Genomic DNA, 27,218 nt, shown 5'->3' on the forward strand with positions numbered 1-27,218 from the left:
CAGTCTTTTGGGTGGCACTCTTTATTTCAGGATAGTGCCTCTGGACCTGTGGAGTGTCATCAGGTTTGGTAGATGTTTTGTCTAAGAACATTTTGTTTCTGGTGTCACATTGCTATCAGTGACATCACTGAAATCAGATTGTAATGTCAGTCTTGTTGGATGCAGTCAATTCAGGTGTGTTCTTCAGTTGAGCATCTAGTATCTGGTTCACATGATGACATGTCTGATCTTCAGCATCTACTCTGTATATCAGTGGTCCAGTTTTTGTTGCTACCCCACCAGATGTCCACTGTCCTCTCAGTAATTGTGTGCCTGGACTTACTGTCCAATCTCAAACTGGCTGAGCTGTTGATTCAGTACTTCCCTCGAGTTCTGGTTTCATGAAGGTCTGTGTGAGATCTGATTCCTGTTCATGAGTAGCATTGCAGGTGTTTGATGTTCATCACATGAACAGAGTTCCAATACAAAGATGTCTGCCTTGTTTTGTAGAGGAATGCCCTCCATGTTCATTGCTTTAATGGACTGGAAGCTTTGGATAAACCTTTCAGCTAACCCATTTGTTGCTGGATGGTGAGGTGCTGACTTAAAATGTCTGCCATTTCTCCATGAACAGTGGGAATTCTTCTGACGTGTATTGTAGTCCATTGTCGTTCTTTGTTCTAGAAAGTAGTGAAGATGGTCCTCGGGGTGGAGACAACCTTTGCTGAGGTGGTTGACTTCATTGGTATAACCTCCAGCCACATCGAGTGAGCATACACAGCAATCGGGAACATGAGAGTCCGTGAATGGCCCAGTAAAAATGGTATGTACTCTTTGCCATGGTGAACATGGCCACTCACAGGTGTAAAGGTGGCTGTGGGGATGCATTTTGAACTTTTTGGCATCCTGAACAGCTTTTGGCTAAGTCTTCAATCTATTCCCGGTCTTTGCTACTATTAGGGCTGCTGTTGCTTGTTAATGCCACACTGAGAGCTTTCACTGCTGGTCCAATTGGATTTTTCACAACAATTCAAGTCTGAAAAGTGCTGGGTTTCCACTTTTCAGAGCCTAAAGCTGTAACTGGTGTGTTTGGCCTTGTGTTACATTTACTGTCAGTTTCACTTTGAGAGACCTTAAGTTTTTAGCATCACTGAGGTCTCTAATGGTATCTTAAAAAAAGTCTGTAGTTAGCCTCTGGAATTATGGACAAAGCTGACCCTGTATCCAGCTCCATTTTCAGTTTTACACCAGACGTGTCTGTTGTGATCCAGGTGATTTTTATGATCTGTTTCAGTTGTACTATGCTGCTCTAGGCATGACAGCTCGTGTTTGTCCTGTATTTGGTCACTTCATTTGCTTAGTTTTCTTTGTGAAGCTCTTCACTTGGTGTGATTTTATTCTTGTTTTTCGTCTGACTTGCATTTTTAAAAAAGTGTGCAGGAAGTGTCACAAGTAAGGTCACAATCGTTTGCATTATGGGAGGATTTGCCTCATCAATAATATCTTTTGCTTTTTGCACCATTGGTTACATCTTGTGCATTTCACATTCAACCTTTTCTAAAGTTTTGCATCCTTTGCTGTAATCTCCAGTGATATGGCAATGATCAGTGCCTGTTCTAAGGTTAGGTCTCTTGGACGGTAGCCTCAAGTGCTTTGACTATGTGTGCCATGTAGAAGCCTGTCCCTTAATGCATCAGGAAGTCCATCTCTAAAATCACTACTTAGCAAGTGTGCCTTCTGCAATGTGTTCAGAAATGCTTTCATCTTTTGTAAAATCTAAATCTCAGCTGTTGCCAGTAGTTTAGACGATTAATCATAACAATTTTGTCAACACCTTGCTGGCTTTTCAGGGGTTGCCAGGTTGTGTAAGAGACTATTCTTGGGGCCCATTAAGCTAAGAGGCCTTCTTTTGCTCCTCCACGTCGTTCATGTTGCAGTCCAGTTGAACCCTCTCGATATAAGATTCCTAGCCTTCATTAGTGCTATCAAACACCAAGTTTCCCATTTGAAGCTATTGCTGCATTATTTTCACTTCAAATTCAACACCTCTTTCACTGTTACTATGCACTGTACTTGCACACTTGTTAGTGTCTCTGATGGCAGCCTCATACTGTTTAACTCAGTTTTGTCCTGTAACTGTTAGTGCAGTTGATGATACTCTAACATTCAGGTTTGTACTTGTTACCAATATGTTGTTTGTGCATAACTACATATCAATTAAATAAAAGCACACATAGGAGATGGTGAGGGAGAACAATGCACATGTGTAGACAAATTATTATGTAGTGCTGGGGTGGGGGGTATTTCTCTAATAGAAATAGATCCATACATTACAGAAATTGTGGGAAACAAACCAACTTTATCACCTGTACTAGTAGACCTGTGTACTAGAAATTGTGGCAAAATCTGGCCTGTTGAACTTGGCCCAATTTAACAACACCTCAGGGATTGTGCCAAAACTGGGAGACGAGCTTCTGTCTAGTCAAGAAGCAGCCTAATGATCATACTCAGAATTGTACCCTACAATTTATATCCCAGACCCAACACCACTTGTATGTCTTGCCCTTTGAGCAAGCCAGTCTAGCAGAGGTGCTGATAGTAGTATACTGTTGAAGGGAAATGTTTAATCCAGATCCCCTGATCTCATGGCATCAAGTCCTCTAATCTTAATCTCTGGTTAATCCATCTCTGCTTCCCGTGGCCCCCAACAAGACAGATGACAGTCTTCAGCCAATTTGATTCACTCCATGATGCGAAGAAACTGCTAAAGGATATAGCAAAGATTGACTTTGACTGCATTCAGGGCAACAGTAGTGAAAATGTGCTTCAGTTTAGTTACAACACTAACCTCAAGAATCTGGGAGGAGGAATATAACTTTCTACCCATTAATCTACATAATTATCCCTACAGCAACTGGAAGGGATAATAGTGCTATGCAGCAGCACTTCCTAAGCAACCAACTACTCAGAAGCTCTGTTTCCTTTGCTAGTCACTTGGCTACTGATCTCTCAGTATGAGCTAAGCTTGAGAACTATGTAACTGCTATTGACTGAAGACAACATTTGATCAAGTATTCCTCGATGATCCCTGGGTGAACTGGAGTTGACAAGAATCCGGGAAACACTCTTGTTGGAATCATAACAGAACATGAAGGTTGTAGTAATTGTTTGAAGTTGGGCATCTCAGCCACAAAACATCTCTGTAGTACTTCCTCATGTCCTAGATCTAGCCATTTGCTTAAATAACCTTCAATAATAAGGTCAGAAATTGGGATTATTGTATAAATTTCAGCACTTTTCATAACTCTCAAGCAATTCACAGCAAAATGTAGCAAGGTGTGGATAAAATCCTGAGCTAGGCTGAAAGGTGGCAAGTAACATTTTTCCATTAGGAAAAATCCAGTCGTCAGGCTAATGTCCAATCGCATTACATTCACTGAATTTGCCAACCATCAACGTTTGGAGTTATTACTGACCTGATATCTTAATGTAAATATACACTGTGGCTACAAGATCAGGTTAAAGGCTAGAAATTCTGCAGCAAATTTGTCTTTGAACTCTCAAGTCTATCCACCTTCAAGGCTTAAATTAGGAGGGTGAGGGAATACTCACCACTTGCCTACACATGCACCTTCAATAACATATAAGCCATAAGCCTGCTTAATTGGCACCTCTCTGAACTGTTCCACAGTAGTGGGTACAGGTTGAATGCTCATCTGAAATGCTTGGAGCTGAAGCATTTTAGAATTTGGAATATATAATGAGATAGCTTGGAATTGCCATTTCCCACTGTTTAGACCCCCTTCAGTTTGCCTACCAGCCTCGACTAGGAGTTGAGGATGCAGTCGTCTACCTGCTGAACCATGTCTCCGTCCACCTGGACAAGCTGGCGAGCTCTGTGAGGGTCATGTTTTTTGACTTCTCCAGTGCGTTCAACACCATCCGCTCTGCTGAGTGAGAAGCTGACAGTGATGCAGGTGGACGATTCCCTGGTGTCATGGATTATTGATTACCTGACCGGCAGAACACTGTCAGACAGTGGTCAGGAGCACTGGGGCTCCACAGGGGACTGCCCTGTCTCCCTTTCTCTTCACCATCTACACCTCAGCCTTCAACTACTGCAGAGTCTTGCCATCTTAAGTTTTCTGATGACTCATCCATAGTTGGATGCATCAGCAAGAGATGAGGTGGAGTACATGGCTATGGTGGGAAACTTTGTTACATGGTGTGAGCAGAATCCTCTGCAGCTTAATGTGGAGAAAGTCTAAGGAGCTGGTGGTGGACCTGAGGAGGGCTTGGGCACTGGTGACCCCTGTTTCCATCCAAGGGGTCAGTGTGGACATGGTGGAGGATTACAAAAACCTGGGGATATGAATTGACAATAAACTGGACTGGTCAAAGAACACAGGCTGTCTACAAGAAGGGTCAGAGCCGTCTCTACTTTCTGAGGAGACTAAGGTCCTTTAACATCTGCTGGACGATGCTGAGGATGTTCTAAGAGTCTGTGGTGGCCAGTGGTATCGTGTTTGCTGTTGTGTGCTGGGGTAGCAGGCTGAGGGTAGCAGACACCAACAGAATCAACAAACTCATTTGTAAGGCCAGTGATGTTGTGGGGGTGGAACTGGACTCTGATGGTGGTGTCTGAAAAGAGGATGCTGTCCAAGCTGCAATGTCTCCCATCCACTCCATAATGTACTGGTTCGGCACAGGAATACATTCAGCCAGAGATTCATTCCACTGAGATGCAACACTGAGCGTCATAGGAAGTCATTCCTACCTGTGGCCATCAAACTTTACAACTCCCAAGGAGTGCCAGACACCCTGAGCCAATAGGCTGGTCCTTGACTTAACTCCACTTGGAATAATTTACCTATTAGTATTTAATTATTTAGTTTTATATTGCTACATTTCTACACTATTCTTGGTTGTTGTGACTGTAATGAAACCCAATTTCCCTCAGGATCAATAAAGTATGTCTGTCTGTGCTACTGGCTAGCGGTCTTGGAGTGGCATGCAAAAGTTTGGGCACCCTGCATGGTCAGTACTTAATAACACCCCTTTGGCAAGTATCACAGCTTGTAAATGCTTTCTGTCGCCAGGTAATGTGTCTTTCAGTTCTTGGGAGATTTTTGTCCATTCTTCCTTGCAAAAGGCTTCTAGTTCTGAGATTCTTGGGCTGTCTTGTGTGTACTGCTTTTTTTGAGGTCTATCCACAGATTTTCGATGATGTTTAGGTCGGGGGACTGAGGGCCATGGCAAAACCTTCAGCTTGCTCCTCTTGAGGTGGTTCATTGTGGATTTTGAGGTGTTTAGGATCACTATCCTGTTGTAGAAGCCATCCTCTTCAGCTTTTCTTACAGATGGTGTGATGTTTGCTTCCAGACTTTTGCTGGTATTGAATTAATTCTCCCCTCTACCTGTGAAATTTTCCCTGTGCCACTGGCTGCAACACAAGCCAAAAGCATGATCATCAATCCACCCCCATGCTTAACAGTTATAGAGGTGTTCTTTTCATAAAATTCTGCACCTTTTTTCTCAAATATACCTTTGTTCATTGCACCCAAAAAGTTCCATTTTAAATTCACCAGAAAAGCTTTGCTATCTTATAGCCTTCTCCTTTGTGGGCATCATTTATTTTAATTTTCAGAGCGCTAGGCAGCTGTGTAGAGGAGCCCATGGCTGCTGATTGTTGGGACAAGATTTGAGGAGTCAGGGTATTTATAAAGCTTTGAAATTTGCATCACCTGGCCTTTCCTAACGATGATTGCAAACAAGCTAAAGCCCTAACAAGCAAAGTTCTGAGACCTTGGTAAAAGTTATGAGGGCTCAAATCTCAGAGTGCCCAAGCTCTTGCATGGTGCTCCTTTCCTTTTTTCACTCTAAAATTGTACAAAACAAAAATAATACACCAATCTTGCTTAAGATGTTGAAAAGAATGTTCCATCTTTAACTTTGACTTTTGGAGATCAGTTCATCTTCTACTCAACTATTCACAGTAAGAGAAATTTTGACCGGGGTGCCCAAACTTTTGCATGGCACTGGGTATCTTCTGCTTTTCATCACATACGTACCAAAGCTGCCATTCAGCATGTTAGATTTTCATCAGTGACGATCTTAGTAAGCTTGTCCATGAATTTGTTCATGGTCAGCAGGCACTTAGCACCAAAAACCACAAATCTTAAATTGCTTTCATGTTGTGCCTTAAATTACTGTAACCAGGCTGCAAAATATTCAATTACCTTTCATTTTCAGTTAGTGATCTTGTTTCATGATCAGCATACTTTTAAATGATGTGCTCATTCCACTGATTAATCTACTCTTTCAATACAGATACTAATCTCTGCTTTATGCAGTTCTTCTATTTTTCTTTAACTTTTGCTCATACGTGAGGTCACTTCTCAGAACTGTCTGGTATACAAGAGACCTGTGCATCACCTGGAACCTTCCCACCACCTTGTGGAATTTCCTATCTGGTGTGTCAGTACACAAAAAAGAACTTGGGAGTTTGCAGGTTTTAGGATTTTGGAATTTCAGATGAGGGGTATTTGACCTTTAGTATGTTCTACAGCAACTTGCCAAGAATTGCTTGGCACCTTTCAAACTGTAGCTTTTTTTTGAGCTACTGTAGAAAGACAATGACAGCAACAGCATGGGATAACTACCTAGATCTGGCTCTCCAAGTGACACTATCTTGGAAATGATGCTGGTCCTTCATTATCACAGGGTTAAAGTTTGGAACTTTCTGACAGCATTGTAGAAATATGCACACCATGGACTGCATTGGTACAAGAAGGCACTCACCACCAACTTGTGGGCAACTAGGATTAGCCAATTAAGTACTAGTTCAGCCTGCCATCCTTGAGCACGCTTCCATCCATGCCGGGTTGAGTGTCAAGTTAGCCACTCGGCCTCATTTTAAAAAAAACAACACACACAAGGGTCGAGTCAGGAATGTTTTGTCCAAAATGTGCCATGTCCAAGGCCGTGGAAATAAAACCTGATCTCGCTGATTTATTAGGTTCTTTATGAGCCATGGCTTAAAGTGCACATTTGATGCCTTTCAGTTCATGTGAGGTGCTGCAAGGGGCAAACAGCAAGTCTTTGATCCTGGTTTCTGTAACCAATATGGCATTGAAAACTTCCAGTGTAGTATTACATTGCCAGTGTGTAGTAAATTGCCAATGCATATTACAGGTAGTTGAAAAATTGTTTAAAAAATAAAAATAAGATCTGATGGTACCTGTGGAAGGTGACTTTAGGTTGAAATCCTTCAGGAAGGAGGGAAGATGGTTGTTATAAAGCTGCAGGGAGTGTGGATAAATAGGAAAAAAAAATCACCTTGGAGTGCAGTCAGTGTTACCCTGTGACTAACTGTAAACAAAGTCATCTGGTGTTTTCCACATAATGTTCTGGCAGAGGACTGATCTGTGCTACCTAAACTGATTTCAGCATTTTATTTCAGATTTCAAGCATGTTTCATTTAATGTGTTCAACAGACTGGGTGTGGTTACTGCTGTTCAGGTGAGGTAGCTTGGGTTCTGCAAATCTAGAAAATCTAATCCCAATTTTTAGCAAGATGTAAAATTGAAATTTCTTTGAAGAAATATTTGGTCAACTATGAAATACTGCTCAGATTAGCTTTGTCATATGTACATCAAAACAGTGAAATGTACGGTCTGCATCAATGACATTTGCAATCTGAGGATTATGCTGAGGGTAGCCCATCACAATTCTGGTGCCCTAATACTGGTGAGGGTTTATGAGGAAATGGGAGCACCTGGAGAAACCCAAAGGGCATGGCAAGAACATACAAACTCATTACACAGTGTTGGGAATCAAATCCTAATTATAATCGCTGTCACTGTTGAGCATTGTGCTACCCACTATGCCACAGTGCTGCCCATGCTAGTTACTAGCTTTTGAAAGTCCTAAACCACCAGGTGTTTTGTTACAGCTCAGTGCTCCCTACTGGTAAGGATACAGATGTGATCTTGCTGAATGCACAACCAGTACTAATTTATCATGTTGGCATTGAGATATAGTTTTATCTAGTCTAATACATTAATGGTCAACAGTGACTGGACTTCTGAAGTTTTTACAAAAAAAAATTGAAGTCCTGTCATTATTTGGGCAACATGAAGTAAGCAATTTTACAAGAGGTTGCTTTTAACTAGCTTTTCAGTTGTGTAGCAGAACAACTTTGAGAAGTGCTTTAGTTTTTCTCTGTGCATTGGGTGTTGGTCTTTTTAAAAAAAAAAAAAAAAAAAAATTGGTTCTTTTGGGTTTCTTGATTTGTGGCTGCCTGTAAGTGGATGAATTGCAAGATTGAACATGAGGAAATCTGCAGATGCTGGAAATTCCAACAATGCAAAATGCTGGTGGAACACAGCAGGCCAGGCAGCATCTATAGGGAGAAGTGTTGTCGACGTTTCGGGCCGAGACCCTTTGTATACTTTGAATATATACAGTACTTCAAACTTTGAATGCTTCTGGTCAAAAAATATCCATCCTACTCAAGATTTGGCACATCCAAACACCTAATGTGGGTACCCAGTTTCTCCTCCCAATTTGAATTAATAATATTCGCTTGGCTTCTGGGTGTGACTTGTTGAAGAGATGTTCAGTTAACACAGTTTATAAAACATGAAATTAACTCTTGATGGTTTTAGACAAACATTAAATTTTGATTCCAGAAATTTCATTCTGGTGTGGGGTACATTTAAGGTAGAAAATAGCATTTGTCCGCAGGAAGACAAATTTAGTTTACTTAGTACTTAAATCACACATAAACCCATGTGCTGACATGTCTTTCAATTTAGGCTTTGAATAGCATGAAAAGGTTTTAAATCAAATTGTATGCATGGTAACCTTTCCTCCTTTTGAGGATTTTCCACAACTAACTTGGAAATGTCAGCTTATCAAAGGTCTGATTCTTAAATGTATACATCCGAAACTTGATTTACAGTTTATTAATGAAAAACAGAAGAGCAAATGCTGGTATCTGTGGATCAAGCAGCATCTTTGGGAACAAAGAAATTGATGCTTCAGTTGGAAATCCTGCATCAGTCCTGTTTGCTGTTAAACTATTTATTAAATATGCCATAAAATTGGTTATAAAGGATTAGTGTTTACTTAAATCTGTAAAAGCAGTTTCTTGTGATCTTTTTCCTCATTCATTGTTTAATATTCTGCCCAATCTTAGCTGCCACATTTTGCACAGTTGAGATTTCATTTGCACTTGGTATCAAATTTTGTATTGCAGAAACCTCCCCTTGGAATCTTTTTCTGGAATGTGACATTTACTGAAATATCCCTTTTTACCAGTATCTGTTCTAATTTTGTGCCTTCCTAGTTGTACCTAAGTTTAAATACTTTTATTGGCTCCATTATATATTCTGAAATGTAAAATTTCATCATGGCTGTCTATGCATTCATCTTGCTTTAACTGCAATAACGTATGGTATAATTTGCACTTTGGCTGCAGAACATGATAAGCAACTGTCTTAAACTTGTATCATAGGCTGCCTTTGATCTGTGTTTCCTCTGGTTAAAATGCACATTATTCTTGCAATTTAAAGTACTCTAAATAAGATTCCTCGAGATTGATTGTTTACTTAAGTAGCTACTATTGGAGGTGCAATTGATATTTGTCTTGAGGCATTATGCAATAGAGTAAAATGTGGGTTTGCAAAGGGATTTTTGCTTTGGTAGCAGGGTTTTGAACATGTTTTGGTCTTGAAGGGGTAACTTATTTACAGACATGGATTGCTTCCTGGGATAGGATATGGGGCAAACATGAGGAAATCTGCAGATGCTGGGAATTCAAACAACACACAATGCTGGTGGAACACAGCAGGCCAGGCAGCATCTATAGGGAGAAGCGCTGTCGACGTCTCGTCCCAAAACGTCAACAGTGCTTCTCCTTATAGGATATGGGGCGTTGCCAGTAATGTGCATGTGAAGAGAGCTTAGGCAAATGGTACCCTTCTGCATTTTATCCATAGTACAGTACATTTTAACTAGTATTAAATTTACTTTCCTATTGTAACTATCTTCCCACAAGTTCAGAATTGATCCTGAGTAAACAGTCAAAAGCAAAACCATTTTCACAGTAATCAGAAACCAGAAAAGGAAAACAAATTAAACTTGCACTAGTAAAAATAGAAGCTAGTAAGCTCCACTCAGAAGCTTCCAGATAAATGCATGACTGTTGCTGTATAGAATGTAGTTGATTAGGTGTCTTTCAAATTCTCCTGGCTTCAATACTGGAAGTCAAAGAAGAATTAATTTCCTTAAGGTGGCATCACAACCTTGTACAGAAGATAATTGGATGTAGAGCAAGTCTGGCATGTCAGAAGTAAACAGACACCACACAGCCAGAATAGTTCAGTTTATTCTGCATTTGCTGATTCAGGGCTGGAGCAAGCAGTTGGAAGTTATCCAGATTAAAGTGTTGAAGGGGAGGAGATTGTGGTGGTGCAGCAGTTACATCAGTTTGATTTTTGCCAAGCTTCGAGTTGTTCTTGATGCAAAGATTCTTGCAGTTCAGAATAAACTTCAAAATATTAAGTTCTTGAACTAAGTGATGTAATTCACAGGATTGTAGTGAGTGCATCAGCATTTCAGTCACATGCTAAACTGATCCAGCCCAAGGTGCTTGACAGTTTTAGAGGGTGCAGCTACCAATTAGGTGTTGGACAGATGGGATGCAGTCAACTGTATTCTTAAATATTAATCTCTCCCACTGTAGATTTGAATAAAACTGATCCAGGAGCTAGCAGCAGGATGTTGTTTCCTACATCAATACAGGATTCATCACGAGGCCTCCCAGGCACAATGGACCTGTGTTTGGGCCTCCAATCCCTGAATTTAACTGGGTGGGACCGACCCTGGAGCACCCAGGACTCTGATCCTGCGGTACCTACCAGTTCATCAGGTGAGTGCAGATTAATTTCACTAATAGTAGTGCTTAAATGTCTTGCTACTTTAGTTTCTTAATCTCACTTAATGATTGTTTGTTCAGTGTTTAAGTATGTAAATTGAGGCAATAAAATCTTTGCTATAAATTTGCCTGTAATGTCAGTTTTGTAGGATTTAGCTTGTCAGTAAGGTGCTTTATCAAAAAAATAGCTTTGGATGCAAAATTATATCTCCTTGCCCATTTAACAATGAGTCATATTAACAGCAAGTCCTGAAATGTGCTTTAATGCAAGCATTTCTTAAACAATTTGTATTAACATTCGTAAAATATCAATTTGGTTAACATTTTCAAGAAAAGCTTGACTTCAGAAGGCTTGGTTTAAAGTTGATGCCTAACAACTAGGAAGTTTTCCAGAATCTGATCCTGCAATATTCAGATACAAGGTTTGGTGGAGTTGATCATTGTGCAGAATTAATGGCATATTAGCATACTGACAGCAACCCTGATGTGCTAGTCTGTCTCAGTTTCATCTGGTACTCTCTCCTTGCTCTTTCCCGCTATTACCTTTCCATCCTCAAACACCTGTACTATTGCTTTGGAGTTGATTATACCCTATAGCAACATTTATTTGCGATTAGACCAAAAGACATTGGAGCAGAATTAGGCCATTCAGCCCATCAAGTCCGCTCCACCATTTCGGTCATGGCTGATCCCAGATCCCATTCAACCCCTTACACCTACTCTCTCACCATATCCCTTGATGCTCTAGCCAGTTAGAAATCTTATCAAATTCAGATTTGGATATACCCATGGACTTGACCTCAACTGTAGTCTGTGGCAGAGCATTCCACAGATTCACCACTCTTTGGCTAAAAAAAATTCTCCTGTTCTAAAAGGTTGCCCCTCAATTTTGTGGCTGTCTAGTTCTGGATACCCTCCCTAGAGGAAACATCCTCTTCACATTTCACATCCACCTTGTGTCCTTTCAACTATTGTATAGTTGGCTTGTCTGCAGTGTTTGAGTCTTTGAATTTGAACTCAGCTTATGAAAAAGCCACTTTCTCCCTCTACCACTGGTCTGTGGGTTATCTTCATTTTCTAATTTGACATGTCAAATTAGACCACCAAATGTGAAGTTTTCCAGTTGGCCCTGAATTTTCAGCATTGATTCACAGCATTCTAAAATCTGTGGTAGACAAAAAGTGACTATAAGATATAGGGGCAGAATTGGGCCATTGAATCTGCTCCACCACTCCATGGCTGATTTATAATCCCTTTGAACCCCATTCTTTTGCCTTCTACCCATAACATTTGATGCCCTGACTTAATCAAGAACCTGTCAACCTTTACTTTAAATACATGCAATAATGTGGTCTCCACAGCTGTGTGGCAACAGATTCCACAGATTCACTACCCTCTGGCTAAAGAAATTCTTCCTCATCTATTAATGGGCATCCCTCTAATCTGAGGCTGGGCTCTCTGGTCCTAGAGTGCTCTACTATAGGAAACTTCCTCTCCGTATCCACTTGATCTAGATCTCTCATTATTTGATGGGCTTCAATGAGATCTCATCTCCTCCTCTCTTCTCCTCCTCCCCCTCCCCCAAATTGTTCTGAACTCCAGCAAGTACAGACCCAGAGCCATTAACTGCTCATATTTTAACACTTTCATGAGAATGATCCTGGGGGTGAATCTCCTGGACACTCCAATCCTAGTATATCCTTAGAAGGCCCCCAAAACAATGCTGCTTTTGGTCTAGCCACCTTTAAAGCCTCAGTATTGCATCCTTGCTTTTATATTTTAGTCCTTGTGAAACAAATGCATAACTACATTTGCCTGCCGTGCCATCGACTCCTTCTGCAGGTTGACCTTTAGGACAAGTTGTTAACCTGGGGTTAGTGATCCTTTGCTTAATGGTATTGGTTCTTGGCATAAAGGTTAGGAACCCTTGATTTAGGGAATGATGAGTGAGAAACCCAAGTCCCTTTGCAACTCTGCTTTTGGAATTTTTTTCCCATATTTTAATAAAAAAAATTCTATGTCTTGTTCTACCAAAGTGCATGAAAATGTGGAAAGTGAATCCAACACTGACCCCTGCTGAACACCAGTCACTGGCTGTCAACCAGATAAATACTTTATTCCTGCTCTTCGCCTCTTGCTGGTCAGCAAATCTTCTATCCTACCCAGTGCAGATGGGAGTAGTTAATTTGAATGTGGACTAGATAGGCTGAAGGACCAGTTTCTGTGCTGTACTTTTCTGACTCTGATTCTATCCATGCTAGTATCTTTCCATAAAACCATGGGCTCAACTTGATAAGCAGCCTCGTGTGGCACCTTGTCAAAAGCCTACTGAAAATCCAAGTAAACATCTGATTCTGTTCTGCTTGTTAATTCTTCGAAATTGCAACAGGTTTCTCGGGTAAGATATCCCCTTAAGGAAACAATGACTTTGGCCTATTTTATCCTGTACCTCCAGGGACCCCAAAACCCCATGCTTAATAATACTCTTAAAATCTCCCCAACAACTGAGGTCAAGCTAACTGGCCTATAATTTCCTTTCTTCTGCCTCTCTCCCTTAGAGTGGAGTGGCATTTGCAAGTTTCTAGTCCCTTGGAACTATTCTAGTATCAGGTGATTTTTGAAATGTTATTATTACTTCTACAATTCTTCAGCTACCTTTTCAGAACCCTGGAGTGTAGTCCATGGTCCAAGTGACTTAACTATTTTCAGACCTTCCAGCTTCCCAAGCACCCTCTCCTTAGTAATAGCAACTGCATTCATTCTGCCCCAACACTAAAATTTCTGGTATATTGCTAGTGTCTTCTAGTAATGACTGACACAAATACCTAAGCTTGTCTGCTATCTTGCTACCACACCAGCATCATTTTCTAGTGGTCCAGTATCCACTCTCTCCTCTTGGTCTCTATATATCTGAAATATTTTTTATCCTCTTTATACTACTGGCTAGTTTACCTTGTTTCAACTTTTTTAGTTTCCTTCTGTTAATTTTTAAAAGCTTCCCAATCCTCTAACTTACAAAGACTATCTTTTAAGCTTGCCATATAAACTTCCACAATGTGAATAATCCTTAATAGTGGATTCCAGTTAATTGGGACACATTAGGGCCAGTACATTTTGGCTTATTAAATGGCTACCCCCATTTAGCCAAAGTTTCATGGAAATAGCTAATGTATAAAAAGACAAACTACTGTTTAGCTAAATAAATGATGTATTAAATGTACAAGATAAATCAAACTTTAATGTTTTATAGTACTGTTGCAATTTTAGTAGTTCCTATTAGTTATTGTTAGAGGAATTCACTCAGTGTATGCTAACGTGTTCTTTTGAATGTAATTGAACAAAATCAGCTTGGACACCTCGTGTATATAGTAGACTGCCTTCAGTGCCTTTGAAGATTTGGAGGATGCAATCATTCTCATTGTAACATTCCTTGTTCCCAACTTGCAGTGAAATTTCATTTTCACTCCCAACCATTTCTAGCATTGTGAGCAAAACACTTCTGTATTGTCTTCCTGCTTATTTCTTGCCAATTATCAATGATTAAAAATCACTGCTTTTTGAACTTGTACAGCTGCTATTTAAAAAAAAAACTTTCTCTGAGCAGTGTCTGATAGCCATACAAGTGCATGTGACTGATGCTACTTCTAAACTGTTTTGCAATCTCCTGTCTCAATTAAGTGGCATAGTGTCCCAAATGGAAGGAATCCCAGCTATGGATTAGCTTTTCTTTGAAGAGTCATCCCAAATAAGCAGCTTGCCCAATTAACTAAAATCCACTATTTGACTTGAATAAAGATTTGCAATTGGAATCTTCAAGTTCAAGTTATGGATTTGAATACTTTTACCAAAAGCACTTTTTATTTTTGGTATGCTTCAAAGCTATTTGTTGCTGCCTAGGTACTTCAGGCACGTTGAATTGTCCCTGTTTCCCAGTGGTTTGTACACTATTAACTACAGCAATGGTAGTATATCAAAAATACAAAGATGCTATTTAAAGCTTGAGGCACAAGGAACAAAATATCTCTGGGCTACCGGGAGGCTTTCTCTGGCTATATCCAAGGTTTACTAAAGTTGCAGTGAGGCTAGTACCAATAGGATGTAGTATTATAATATACATTGGTCTCTAGTCCTTTTCTCCAATCTTACTGTTAAGATCTTCTCAACTATGTACATTTATTGTCAAGGATGTACCTACAAATCATGGTTGTAAAATGGCAATATTCTGAGCTGGTCATGAGTTTCCCTCGATGTCTAATTGGGACACTTGTCTATTAATGTAGGAATATGGAAGTGTAGATTTGAATGCTTGCAGCAAAAGGGCAGAAGGTGAGATGGTTACGCAGGTGGTGCATGTGAAATAAAATGAACCTGCCTCATTCTGTGACTGATCCTTTTCTGTTTTAAGCAAAACAGACATTTGTTTTGCATGTCCAGTGTTTTGTAAATCAGATTTTCAATGGCTTGATACTTATCAGCAGAAAGATTTAAGGACTGGGCATTTCTATTGAGGTACCTGACAATCTTGGTGCTGTTTGCTGATGCTGGATCTTGTTGGCCAACAGCCTTTTTAAACAGCATGCCTAAGTTCCCATAGGAGCAGCAGTGAGATGCTTGATCAGCAAAATGCAGTACTTTTTCCATGCCTCCATACAGCTTTATCTAAGAGCTCCTTGCTTGTATTTAGGTAATCCTCATAAACAAGAGATTCTGTGGATGCTGGAAATAGGGAGTAAGAAAATGCTGCGGGTACTCAGGTCAGGTAGCATCTATAGAGGAACAAATAGTTGATATTTTGGACTGAGACACTTCATCAGGATTTCAACATGTACATGATCGTTGGCTACATTGCTCTATTACTTATTTAACTGATATCAATCCCTGTAGCACTTTGCACTGGAGTATAGCTGAAATGTTAACCTCAGCAGTATTCCTTTCAGTCTTAAACTATGATCAAACTTGTTACATCATTGTAACATGCTGGCATGCCTGAGATGAGACCTGTTACCAATTTCATTTGCATCTAACTATCTTGCACTTGGTTGAAAATGAATTGTGCAAAAAAATTAGCTTTTGTGCCAAAAATCATGGGTTATTTGAGGTGAGTTTTTTGTCTTCCATTTATCTTTTCTATCAGATCTCTTGCTGCACCTCAATTTTTTTCTCCCATGTAATAATTGCATTGAATATATTTCCCTATTCCCTTTTCAAAACTACGGTTATTAAATACCGGCAACACAATGCTGGAGGAGCTCAGCGGCCAGGCTTGCTGAGTTCCTCAACATTTTGTGTGTTGCTTGGATTTCCAGCATCTGCAGATTTTCTTCTGTTAAAATACTTTTGTTACCTGGAGGCATCTAATTTTCAAGTTTTTAAAAATGGCTTCTAGGGATGTCTGCCTTGGTACTACCTAAATAAAAGGCATATTTTCTATCTCATAGGACTAAAGCTGACCTTTGCATTGCATTCTCATTGAAGAAACAACTTTATTATTTACTATCCAATATACAAGTATAGTTTCCTAATTAAGCTTTAAAGGTCTTTAAGAGGTGGAGGTTGAGGCCATGTCTCCAGGGAGCTTAGTAAATAAGATGTGACTTACATTGACAAGCAGAATGTGACAGGCAAGGCAGAAAATCTGGAAGAATAGGGCATGTAGCACAGATTTAGTAAAATGCCAAGCTTAATCTTAGAAATTTTCCAAATTGTACAATATTTCAAAGAACATGTTAAAGGGAAAGAAGCTTGGATGGTGGTTTAATCAGTGTATTTGTGCAATGTATTTTGGTATAGAGGCAGTGGTTGTTACTGTAGAATGAGTTGGGGCTCAAGTCATGATTAGTAGAAAGGTAAGTGTTAGGAGTAGCCCATATTCCACCAAAATTTGCCCTCCCCCATTAGATTGTGGAAAAATGTAGCATCTTTTGAAGAGAACTATAATAGCACAAGATTTTAATACTGAATAGATGAACCAAGCAAGCAAAAAGTATTGCATTAAGAACTTCTGGAGTGTGTAAGGCCTACTGAATAATTGCTAGTATAGTTTCCAAAGATTATTCTAGAATCTGAGGGCAAAATTATGGGACACAAACCAAGATGAGGTAATCTTCAGCCGGGGAGTGAGAAATGTGTGGAATTTATTACCACTGGATTGTGCAGGTTAAGTCATTGGGTGCATCCAAGGAACAATTAATTGGTAAAGGAGTTGAGGGTTGCATGGCAAAGGTAGGAGAATGGGTTGGGGAAAAAACAAGATTAAATATTAGGGAAGATTCTGGGCTAAATGAGCAGAAAAGTGCCAATAAATTAAAATAGCATTTTTAAAAACAGAACTGCCCTCCTTGAAATTTAAGGATTGAGAGGTTGCTAGTGGCCACTACACACTAGAATTCCAGATGCAGCTTCAGGTTGAATGTCACAGGTTTGAAAACACTGTCTTCAACTTATATAGGGCAGTTAGAACAATTATGAAGGTAGAATTGTCTAAGGGCAATTGGGTTTTTAAAAAGAGTGGCAGATATTTAAACAGCTGGTCAATATTCAAGAGTTTATCCCAGTTGGAAAGAAGGGTTCCTTGAGAATGAAGCATAATCTGTAGTTAATAAATGAGGTTGAGGATGATCCATACAAAAATGCTGAAAATACTCAGCAGGCTACATCTAAGGAAAGAAAGTCAATGTTTCACATGGGAGACCCTTTGCAATTTAACATTATCCTATGTGCTGACAAAGTAGGGCTTACCAAGTGCAAAGACAGGTAAGCCAGAGGACTTGAAATGTTGAGACCCTGTAGCAAAGAAAAATGACAGAAAATTGATTATGAAGAATGTTTCATGTGATATCAAAGTAGTAATATATGGAGAAAACTTGAAAGGTAGCAGCCCAAATGTGGAATCTGAGAGAGACTAGTGAATTAATGGGAAAGAAACAAAAGTTAAATTGAAGGACACTGCAAATATCCCTACATTAACAGGAGCTAATTTGAAATTAAGAGAGACTTGCTAAAAATCCCTGTTGCTGTGAATAGTGTTAGAAATTCATTTGGCCAAAGGCCCAAGTGACTGCAGAGATAGAGGACCCATTGGTTTAATTTTTTCTGAACTTGCCCAATTCCAGAAGATTGGAAATTTGAAAATAACCCCTTTCAAAAGGGGAGAAGACAGGATGTAGGGAACTTCAGGCCAGTTTAACATTCATTGGCAAAATACTGAAGCCAGTAATCAGCAGTAACTAATAGCTGAGGAAAGCTATATATAATCAAAAATGGTTCATGATTTTATGAAAGGTTGTTTGACAACATATTGCTCTTGAATGTGAGACTTGGTAAGGAGGGAACCTGTATTTAGATTTCCAAAGGTATTTGACAAGTTGGTGCAGAAATTGAGCAGAAGTGTTAGCATGGATTGAAAACTCACAAAAAAATGGAATAAATGAATTTCTTTTGGACAGAAAGGGTGTATCAAGTGAAGTATCACAGGGATTGTTTCTTTGCCTTCAGTTGTCAAGGAGAGAACAAATTTTCCACTTAATTTGAAAGTGGGTGGAAGAGCATTTGATGCATAGTGGTTCTGTAACAAGATGTAGATTGGGTGAAAACATGGCAAATCAATTTGGTATGTAAGTGGGGTTGTGGGTGAAGGAATAAAAAGGGGTTCTGGAGTGAATGTTGATGAGTAAACTTAAGGTTATGAATGAATTCCAGGGCAATGTTTATGGCTTCTGCCCCTTTTCCAATCCTGATGAAGGGTCTTGGCTCAAAATTGACTTATTCCTTCCATAGATGCTATCTGATCGGAGTTCATCTAGCATTTTGTGTGTTGCTTGTGCTTTTTATTTATACCCTTGACTTAAATGTATGGTTTCACCAAAGGAGTCAAATGGATAATGAGGCATTTGAGGTGGTGTATTTTGATTATACGGATTTTGGCCTTGGTATGCAGTGCCTACTTAAAAAGTATTCACCCTCTTCTCTCCCCTGCCCCCCCCCCCCCGTAAGTTTTCATGTTTTATTTTACAACATTGAATTGATGGATTTAATTTGGCTTTTTTGACACTGAACGGAAAGACTTCCATGTCAGTGAAATATCTCTACGAAGTGATCCAAGTTAATTATAAGTACAGTATAAAACACAAAATAATTGGTTACAAAAGTAATCATCCTCTATGACACACCAAATCATAACTGGTACAGCCAGTTGGTTTTGGAAGTCACATTAGTTAAATGGAGATCACCTGTGTGCACCTGTGTTTGAATTGATAGTAGTAAAAATACACCTGTATCTGGAAGGTCCAACTGCTGGTGAGTCAGTATCCTGCCAAAAACATGAAGACTAAAGAACACTTCAAACAACTTTGTGCAAAGGTTATTGAAAAGTATGTCAGGAGATGGATACAAGAAAATTTCTAAGTCACAATATCCCTTGAAGTACAGTTAAGTCAGTTATCAAGAATATGCCACAGCTGTAAATCTGCCTAGAGCAGGCAGTCCTGAAAAGCTGAGAGAGACCATGAGGGAGGCCACCAAGAGACCTATAACAACTGTGGGAGTTGCAAGCTTCATTGGCTGAGATGAGAGACTGCACATGTAACTGTTGCCCAGGTGCTTCACCAGTCACAGCTTGTGGGAGAGAAAGCCTCTATTGGGGGGAGAGAGAGAATTCACATGAAATCTCAGAGTTTGCCAGAAGGCAAGTAGGAGACTCTGAAGTCAGCTGGAAGAAGGTTCTATGGTCTGAAACCAAAATTGAACTTTTTGGCCATCAGATTAAATGCTATGTTTGGTAGAAGCCAAACACCGCATGTCAAAAGCTCACCATCCCTACTGTGAAGCATGGTGTTGGCTGCATCATGCTGTGGGGATGCATCAGTACAACAGGTCCTGGAAGGCTTGTGAAAGTAGAGGGCAAAAGAATGCAGCAATGTACAGGGAAATCCTGGAGGAAAACCTGGTGCAGTCTGCAAGAGAACTGTGACGAGGGAGATTTCTTTTCCAGTAAGACAATGACCCTGAGCATATAGCCAAAGCTGCACAAGAATGGCTTAAAAACAAAGCTGATGTTCTGGTGTGGCCAAGTCAGAGTGCATACCTCAATCCAATTGAGAATTTGTGGCTGGTATTAAAAAGGGCCATTCACTTGTGATCCCTATGCAATCTGATAGAGCTTGAGCAGGTTTGCAAAGAATAATGGGGAAAATTTGCAGTGTACAATGTACAAAGCTGGTAAATACCTACCCCCGCTCCCACATTCAGGGCTCTGTAATTGCTGCCAAAGGTGCATCTACTAAATAGTGACTTGAAGGAGCTGAGTAATCGTGCAATTAATTATTTAATTATTGTAATAAACTTAGATCGGTGTAGAAATGTTTTCAGTTTGACACGAGTCTTTTTCTGTTGATCAGTGTCAAAAAAGCCAAATTAAATCCACTGATTCAATGTTCAGTGATAAAACATGAAAATTTCCAGAGGGATGAATACTTTTTATAGGCACTATATCATTCTTCTGGATTCAGTTAAGTATGAAGGCATCCAGAAATTCTATCATTTGATGATTCTTTCATACTTCTAAATATTCTAAATAGGTAATATTAGAATCTGATTTAATATCATTGGTGTATTTTGCGTAATTGTTCATTTCAGACTTGCCAAAAATTCAGGGTTAGTTCTCAGAATTGAACCCTTGCAGAACTTGGAAATCCATGGAAAAAATGCTTTGTGGCAACAGCATGTTGCAGTACATAATAGTAAAGCTATAAATTACAATAAGTGTGTGTATGTGTATATGTATGTTTGTGTGTATAAGTAAATAGTGCAAAAGGAGGAGAAAAAATGGGGGGGGGGGGCATTTTTAATAGATTCATTGTCTATTTCGGAAATCTGCAGAGGGGAAGAAGCTGTTCCAGAAACATTGTCTTTAGACTCCTGTACTACCACTTTGATGGTGGCAGTGAGAAGAGGGTACTTGAAACAGCACACTTGGCCAAAGTAGCAAAAATGAGCTGTTAAATCTAGTGGGTTTTTTTAATATAATAGTTAGAACAGCTGTCATTGCTTCAGGAGTTGGTCAGTGTATGACTATGTATAATTCAGTTCATGTTTCTACAGTGTAGAAATAGGTTTTTTGGCCCAACTAGTTCACATTGAGCAAGATGCCCATCCAAGATGGCCCTCATTGAGCAAGATACCCATCCAAGATGGCCCTCATTTGCCCGAGTTTGGCTCAAACCTTCTAAACCTTTCCTATTCACAACTTGTCCAACTGCTTTGTTATTATTGAACTTGCCTTGGCCACTTCCTCTGGCAGTACATTCCACATGCATTTTGCATGTATACTGAAAGCACTTATCATAAATGTTTGACAGTCAATCACTACATGTTGCACTTAAGTTCAGAATATGCTTTGATACCCTGTAGAAACTGACTGAAACAAGATTATTGCATGGGTTTTCCAAAGTTATGTAATGGTTCAATTCTTGAGAACTGAACAGAATTTTTGGTGATTCTGAAATGAATGATTGCCCCCAAATTTGTAATGAAATCTTTGGCCCTTGGACTAATTTACAAAGTCTGAGAGAAGTTAGTATAGGTGATGTTATCAGCAAGTGATGTTATAGCATGTTTGTTGGAATGCAACCTGGGTGGAGTGGAAAATCAAGAATATTAGTGCACACAAACTACTGATGAGGTGGTGTGGGGTTTGCAATATTGTTTGAAGGCAGCTGAGGCTTTTCCTAAGTGATGTGAATTGTTTTGTGATGAAGAGATCTGATTTGTGAGAGCAGTATTGGAAAATTCTGAGGACAAATCCCCAGAGTCTGACTGCATCCTTAGTTTCCGTGGGAGACTAGAGAAGAAATTGCTGGTCCTTGCAGAAATTTGATTCGCTGTTAACCTTTGAAGTTCCCAAAAGACAGGTGGTTAAAGTCCTTCTGTTTAACGGTAGCAAGGACAAACCAGGGAACTACAGGTTGGTCAGTCTGACATTTGTAGGAATTTGGAGGGATGAGATCTACCAGCATTTAGATATTCCATCTGAATAGGAGGCTGCATAGCTCTCTGCACAGGAAGATATTTTTATCTTGAGTTCCTTGAAGTAATAACAGGTAAGAGTAGGGCAGTGGATGTTTATTAAGCTTCAAGATATCATATGACAGACTGGCTGGTTGATTAGCTCTTCTTGGGTTCCATGACATCTAGTAGCTGGCTTGGAGGTCAGAAGCAGTGTGTGGAGATTGATGGTTGTTTCTTGGCAAGGAGGCTGGTGACTAGTGGTGTGCTGCAGAGGTTGGTGTTGGAATTCTTACTCATATAAATGACCTGGATGTGAATGCAGATTTCAGGAAATTTGCAGGTGACAAAATAAAGTATGGATGATAATGAAGGTTATTGTAGATTAAAGGAGACCTTGATCTGTTAAGGAAGTGAGCAAAAAAAATTAATAAATGAGGTAATAAATCTTGTGAAGTCAAACCAACATGGGACTTGTGCTAGGAATGGTATGGCACTGCGGGGTGTCTAATTGAACGGGGGGGGCCAAGTGATACAAGTGCAGTTTTTCAAAAGTGGCATCAGGAAGAAAGGCTCCATTTTAGCACAGTTGCCTTTATCAATCAGAGCATTGAGTTTTGGAGTTAAGATACTGGTGCAGTTGTACAAGTCATTGGTAAGGCGCTAACTAGAATACTGTACATTTTTTGGTCACCATGTCACAGGAATGATGCATTAAACTGAAATGCAGAACAGATTCAAGTATATTGACAGTGCTGGAGCCTGAGTTTTAGGGAGAGGTTGGGCAGGCTAAGTGTTAATTTCCTGCAACATAATGGGGTGCAACCATGGTGTTTAAAAATTGAAGCACAGATAAGATGGATGGTAACAATCTTTTCTGCAGAGTCTAGAACTAGAGGGCATAGATTTGAGGGGGAAGATTAAAGAGCTGAAGGGCGGTGACTGGAATGAACTGCCTGAGGAAGTAGTTGAGGCAGATACAATAGCATAATTTAATGCATACTTGGGTAATGTATGGAGCAGTGGAGTTTGGAGAGATGGGCCAAATGCAGGCGATTGTCTAACTAGGACGACAACATTGTCAGTATGGACCAATTGGATTGAAGAGATTGTGGAAGCATTAGTAATGATCTTTCAAGAATAGTGGGATTCTGAAATGTTGTAGAAGACTGGGAATTTGTAAATGTCACTTCACTCTTCCAAGAAGAGACAGAAGAAAGGAAACAAACGACCAGTTTGTCTGATCTCAGTGGTTGGTAAGATGTTGAGTTGATTAAGGATGAGGTCTTGGGGTACTTGGAGGCGCATGGTAAAATGGGCCGTAGTCAGCATGGCTTCCTCGAGGGGAAAATCTTGCTTGACAAATCTGTTGGAATTCTTTGAAGAAATAACAAACAGGATAGATAATGGCGAATCAGTTGATGTTGTGTACTTGGATTTTCAGAAGGCCTTTGACAAGGTGCCACACAAGGCTGCTTAACAAACTACCAGTCTATAGTATAATAGGAAAGATTCTAGCATGGATAAAGCAGAGGCTGGCTAGAAGTAAAGGCAGCCTTTTCTGGTTGGCTGCTGGTGAAAAGTGGTGTTCCACAGAGGTCTGTGTTGGGACAGCTTTTAAGTCAGTAATTTGGATGATGGAATTGATGGCTGTGTTGCAGAGTTTACTGATATGAAGATAGGTGGAGGGGCAGGTAGTTTTGAGGAAGTGAGGGGCTACAGAAGGACAGATTAGGAGAATGGGCAAGAAGTGATAGATGGAATAGTGTCGGGAAATGTATGGTCGAGCACTTTGGTAGAAGAAATGAAAGGGTTGACTATTCATTTAGAAAATATAAACTGAGATGCAAAGGGACTTGGGAGTCCTTATGCAGAATTCCCTAAAGCTTAATTTACAAGTTGAATCTGTGGTAAGGCAAATATAGTGTTGGCATTCATTTCAAGAGGACTAGAATATAAAAGCAAAGATGTAATGCTGAAATTTCTTTTTACAATATCTTTTTTCAGAAAAAAGATTTATAGTGCAACACAGATAGATCTCAACATAACTTGTGTACCTATATTGTAATAAAATTGATCAAAATGTTATAGCGTAACACAAAGGTATACCACTCTGTAATCAAATTTAAAGATAGGTCATACATTATTTTTTTTAATTATATATTTAAAAAAAGTCAACCCCCTACCAATTACCAAAGAAAAAAGCTGATGCATGACAATGGATAATTAGAAAAAAACATTCACTTAAGAAGAGAAGATTAAAAATATACACAAGTCTGTGCACTGTTAAACTTTAAATTGGAAAAGTAATTTAGGAAAGGTCTCCAAATATGATAAAAAAGATTGTTTTGAATTTAAGACTGAACAGCAGATCTTTTCTAAATTTAAATATGACATAATATCACGTAGCCATTTAAGATGTGTAGGAGGGGCAGACTCCTTCCATTTAAGCAAGATTGCTCTTGCTAAAAGAGGTTAAAAACTAAAACCTGTAGGTTGGGAGTATTTAAAGTTATATCTTCATTTGCAATAATATCAAACAAGGCAGTATGGGGATTTGGGTCAAATTGGACCCTAAAAAGTTGAGAGAAGGTATGAAGTGCTTCCTGCCAAAACTTTTCAATTGTAGGGCAAAACCAAAATGTATGAATTAAAGAGGCATCAGCAGAGTTGCATTTATTACAAAGTGGAGAAACATTCGGGTAAAAACTGGAGAGCTTCTGTTTAGAAACCTCAAGAATTTATTCAAAGAAAACTTAAACCCCTTACTGAATTATGTGAAAAAGACACTTTCTAAATGGTCCCCTCTTTCTTTATCCCTAATTGGCTGAATTAATTCGATTTAAAATGAAGATTCTTCCTAAATTTTTATCTTTTTCAGGCTTTACCAATTTTTATTCCTAAGATGTATTTTGATTCTTTAGATTCAATTTTAACCTCTTGTATTTGGAAAAATAAACAAGCTCGTTTAAGTAAAGTTTACTTACAAAGAAATGGAGATGGGTGGACTAGCCTTACCCAATTTTAGGTTTTACTATTGGGCTGCCAATATAAGGAATATTACTTTCTGGTCCTAAAGATTGCCCATCATGGGTCTTCTTGGAAGTTAAGTGTAGAGAAAAAAAAATTCCTCTATTGTCTCTCTTCTTGGATCATACTCTTTTTCAGCAAATAAAACAACAGATAACATAGTTGTTAAGCAAACTTTAAGGATCTGGTCTCAATTTAGAAAATTTTTTGGTTTAGCAAATTTTTCATTATCTCCCATTCTCCTTAATTATTTTTTATCCCTTCCATGACTGATAAAGCTTTTAAAGATTGGGATGAATTAGGTATTGTGTTTTGGGACCTGTTTATCTCAGGATCTCTTGCTTCATTTGACCAATTGTCAAATAAATTTGCACTCCCAAAATCACATTTTTACAGATACCTTCAAATTGGAGATTTTCTATGTTTCCAATTAGCTACTTTTCCTATAGGTCCTGATAAATTTACTGGACGATCTTTTAAATTTAAAACCTTTTATCAATGGTTCTATTACCGGTATCTATAACTTGTTGATTGATTCTAGACAAGACTTTTTAGATTAAAAAAAAGAGCTTGGGAGGATGACCTAAATGACGTAAATCTATCTTATGATAGATGGAATAAAATTCTTAAAACGGGTTAATAAATCTTTCTGTGCTCGTCATTCTCTTCTACAATTTAAAGTGGAAATTTTATAAAAGTACTGGTGAGGTCTTACTTGAAGTATTGAGCAGTTTTGGGCCCCTCATTTTAGAAAGGATGTTATGAAACTGGAGAGGATTCAAAGAAGGTTCATGAGTGATTCCAGGATTGAATGGCTTGTCATGAAGTGTTTGATGGCTCTGGGCCCGTATTCTCTAGAATTCAGAAGAATGAGGGGTGACCTCATTGAAACCTATTGAATTGTGAAAAGCCTTGATAATGGATGTGGAGAGGATGTTTCCTATGGTAGGAGTCTAAGACCAGAGGACCCAGTCTCAGAGGTGTCCTTTTATAACAAATGAATTTCTTTAGCCAGACAAGTAAATCTCTGGAAATTGTTGCCACAGATAGCTGTGGAGGCTTTTTATGTATATTTAAGGCAGAGGTTGATGGATTCTTGATTGGTCATGGCATGAAGAAGGCAGGAGGTTGGGGCTGAGGGGAAATTGGAACATCCATGATGAAATGACAGCAGACTTGATGGCCAAATAAACTAATTCTGCTCCTATATCTTGTGGATTTGTGATATATTGCTCTAACTGAAATTTGGGTTGGATATTTGTAATTCACTACTTCTGTAACCAGGGAGCAGCTGCACTTGTTTGTCATTAATTGTTACTATGAAGTAATTAACTAATGCACTTCAGTCCATGTAGGTTTGCGCACATTTGATGGGCTAAATTGTGCTTTTACAGCTGTGGAGTCAATTGACCTAGAATCAAGGCTGAGGCTATACCCACAGTGGACCGGATAATTTTGAAAACGCTGGTTTCGCGTTTTTTAAAAAAAAAACACAGTAGGCGTCCACTCCAGGTGTTATTGAAAATACCTCTGTCCATATTAAAATGGCTATTTGGGTGAATCACCTACTGGCCATGCACAGGACACATCTACAGAAAACAAGTGACATGTTTGGTGTTGAATCTCGCCGTGAAAGATTTGGTGCACATTTGTCCAATTACAGGCTAGAAAAACTTTTAAAAGGAAATTAAAAGTTTTAAGTCCTCTCTCACAGGAGGACTTAAAACTAAAAAACAAATACTGGAGTGTATGGAGGCTACCGACAGGGAGTTCACAGACAGTATGACCTGGCTGACGACGAACTTTGCAAATCCCTCTGCAACAGAGTTGATCAGTTTTTCAATGATGAGGAATATGATGGCTCTCTTTCTCTCCCCCCACCCCAAGTTCTTTTCATTGCTACAATACCAGCCTCACAGCCGCTACAATAGCTACACATAGGGGCACGCAGACCCCCGGGTGGCCCCACCAACATCTTCCCCAGTTCCACAGAAACATTCCCCCGGAAACATTTCTTACAGCCATAGTCTTTTCACTGATGAAAGGGACGACAGCTACAACTAAATGCAATAAGGCTTGTTGGCAAAAGTGAAATTTACTGTTACCTCATTTGTTTATTTTTGCCATGTCTTTCTGTATTATTTTGCTGTTTAACATGTGCAATAAAACGAGTTACTGGGCAAAACTGATTTTATTTTTACCTGAGTAAAAGTGAAACTTAGCCTTTTCATGTCTGTGCCAAACAAGCTACGACTTAAAAATAACA

The 27,218-nt window shown here is 39.3% G+C and overlaps 1 protein-coding gene across 6 annotated transcripts in view; it reads left to right on the top strand.

Annotated features, from left to right (window-relative positions):
* Window positions 1-27,218, top strand: part of LOC132378833 (cytoplasmic polyadenylation element-binding protein 1-like) — a 98,570-nt gene that overhangs the window by 38,473 nt on the left and 32,879 nt on the right. For all 6 annotated transcript variants that reach the window (XM_059946082.1, XM_059946081.1, XM_059946078.1 and 3 more), the window contains one exon: window positions 10,730-10,915. In XM_059946082.1, the coding sequence (XP_059802065.1) occupies window positions 10,730-10,915 (186 nt within the window). The remainder of the gene's footprint in view (window positions 1-10,729; window positions 10,916-27,218) is intronic.

The sequence above is a fragment of the Hypanus sabinus genome, chromosome 21, assembly GCF_030144855.1.
Source record: "Hypanus sabinus isolate sHypSab1 chromosome 21, sHypSab1.hap1, whole genome shotgun sequence".
NCBI classification, from domain to species: Eukaryota; Metazoa; Chordata; class Chondrichthyes; order Myliobatiformes; family Dasyatidae; genus Hypanus; species Hypanus sabinus.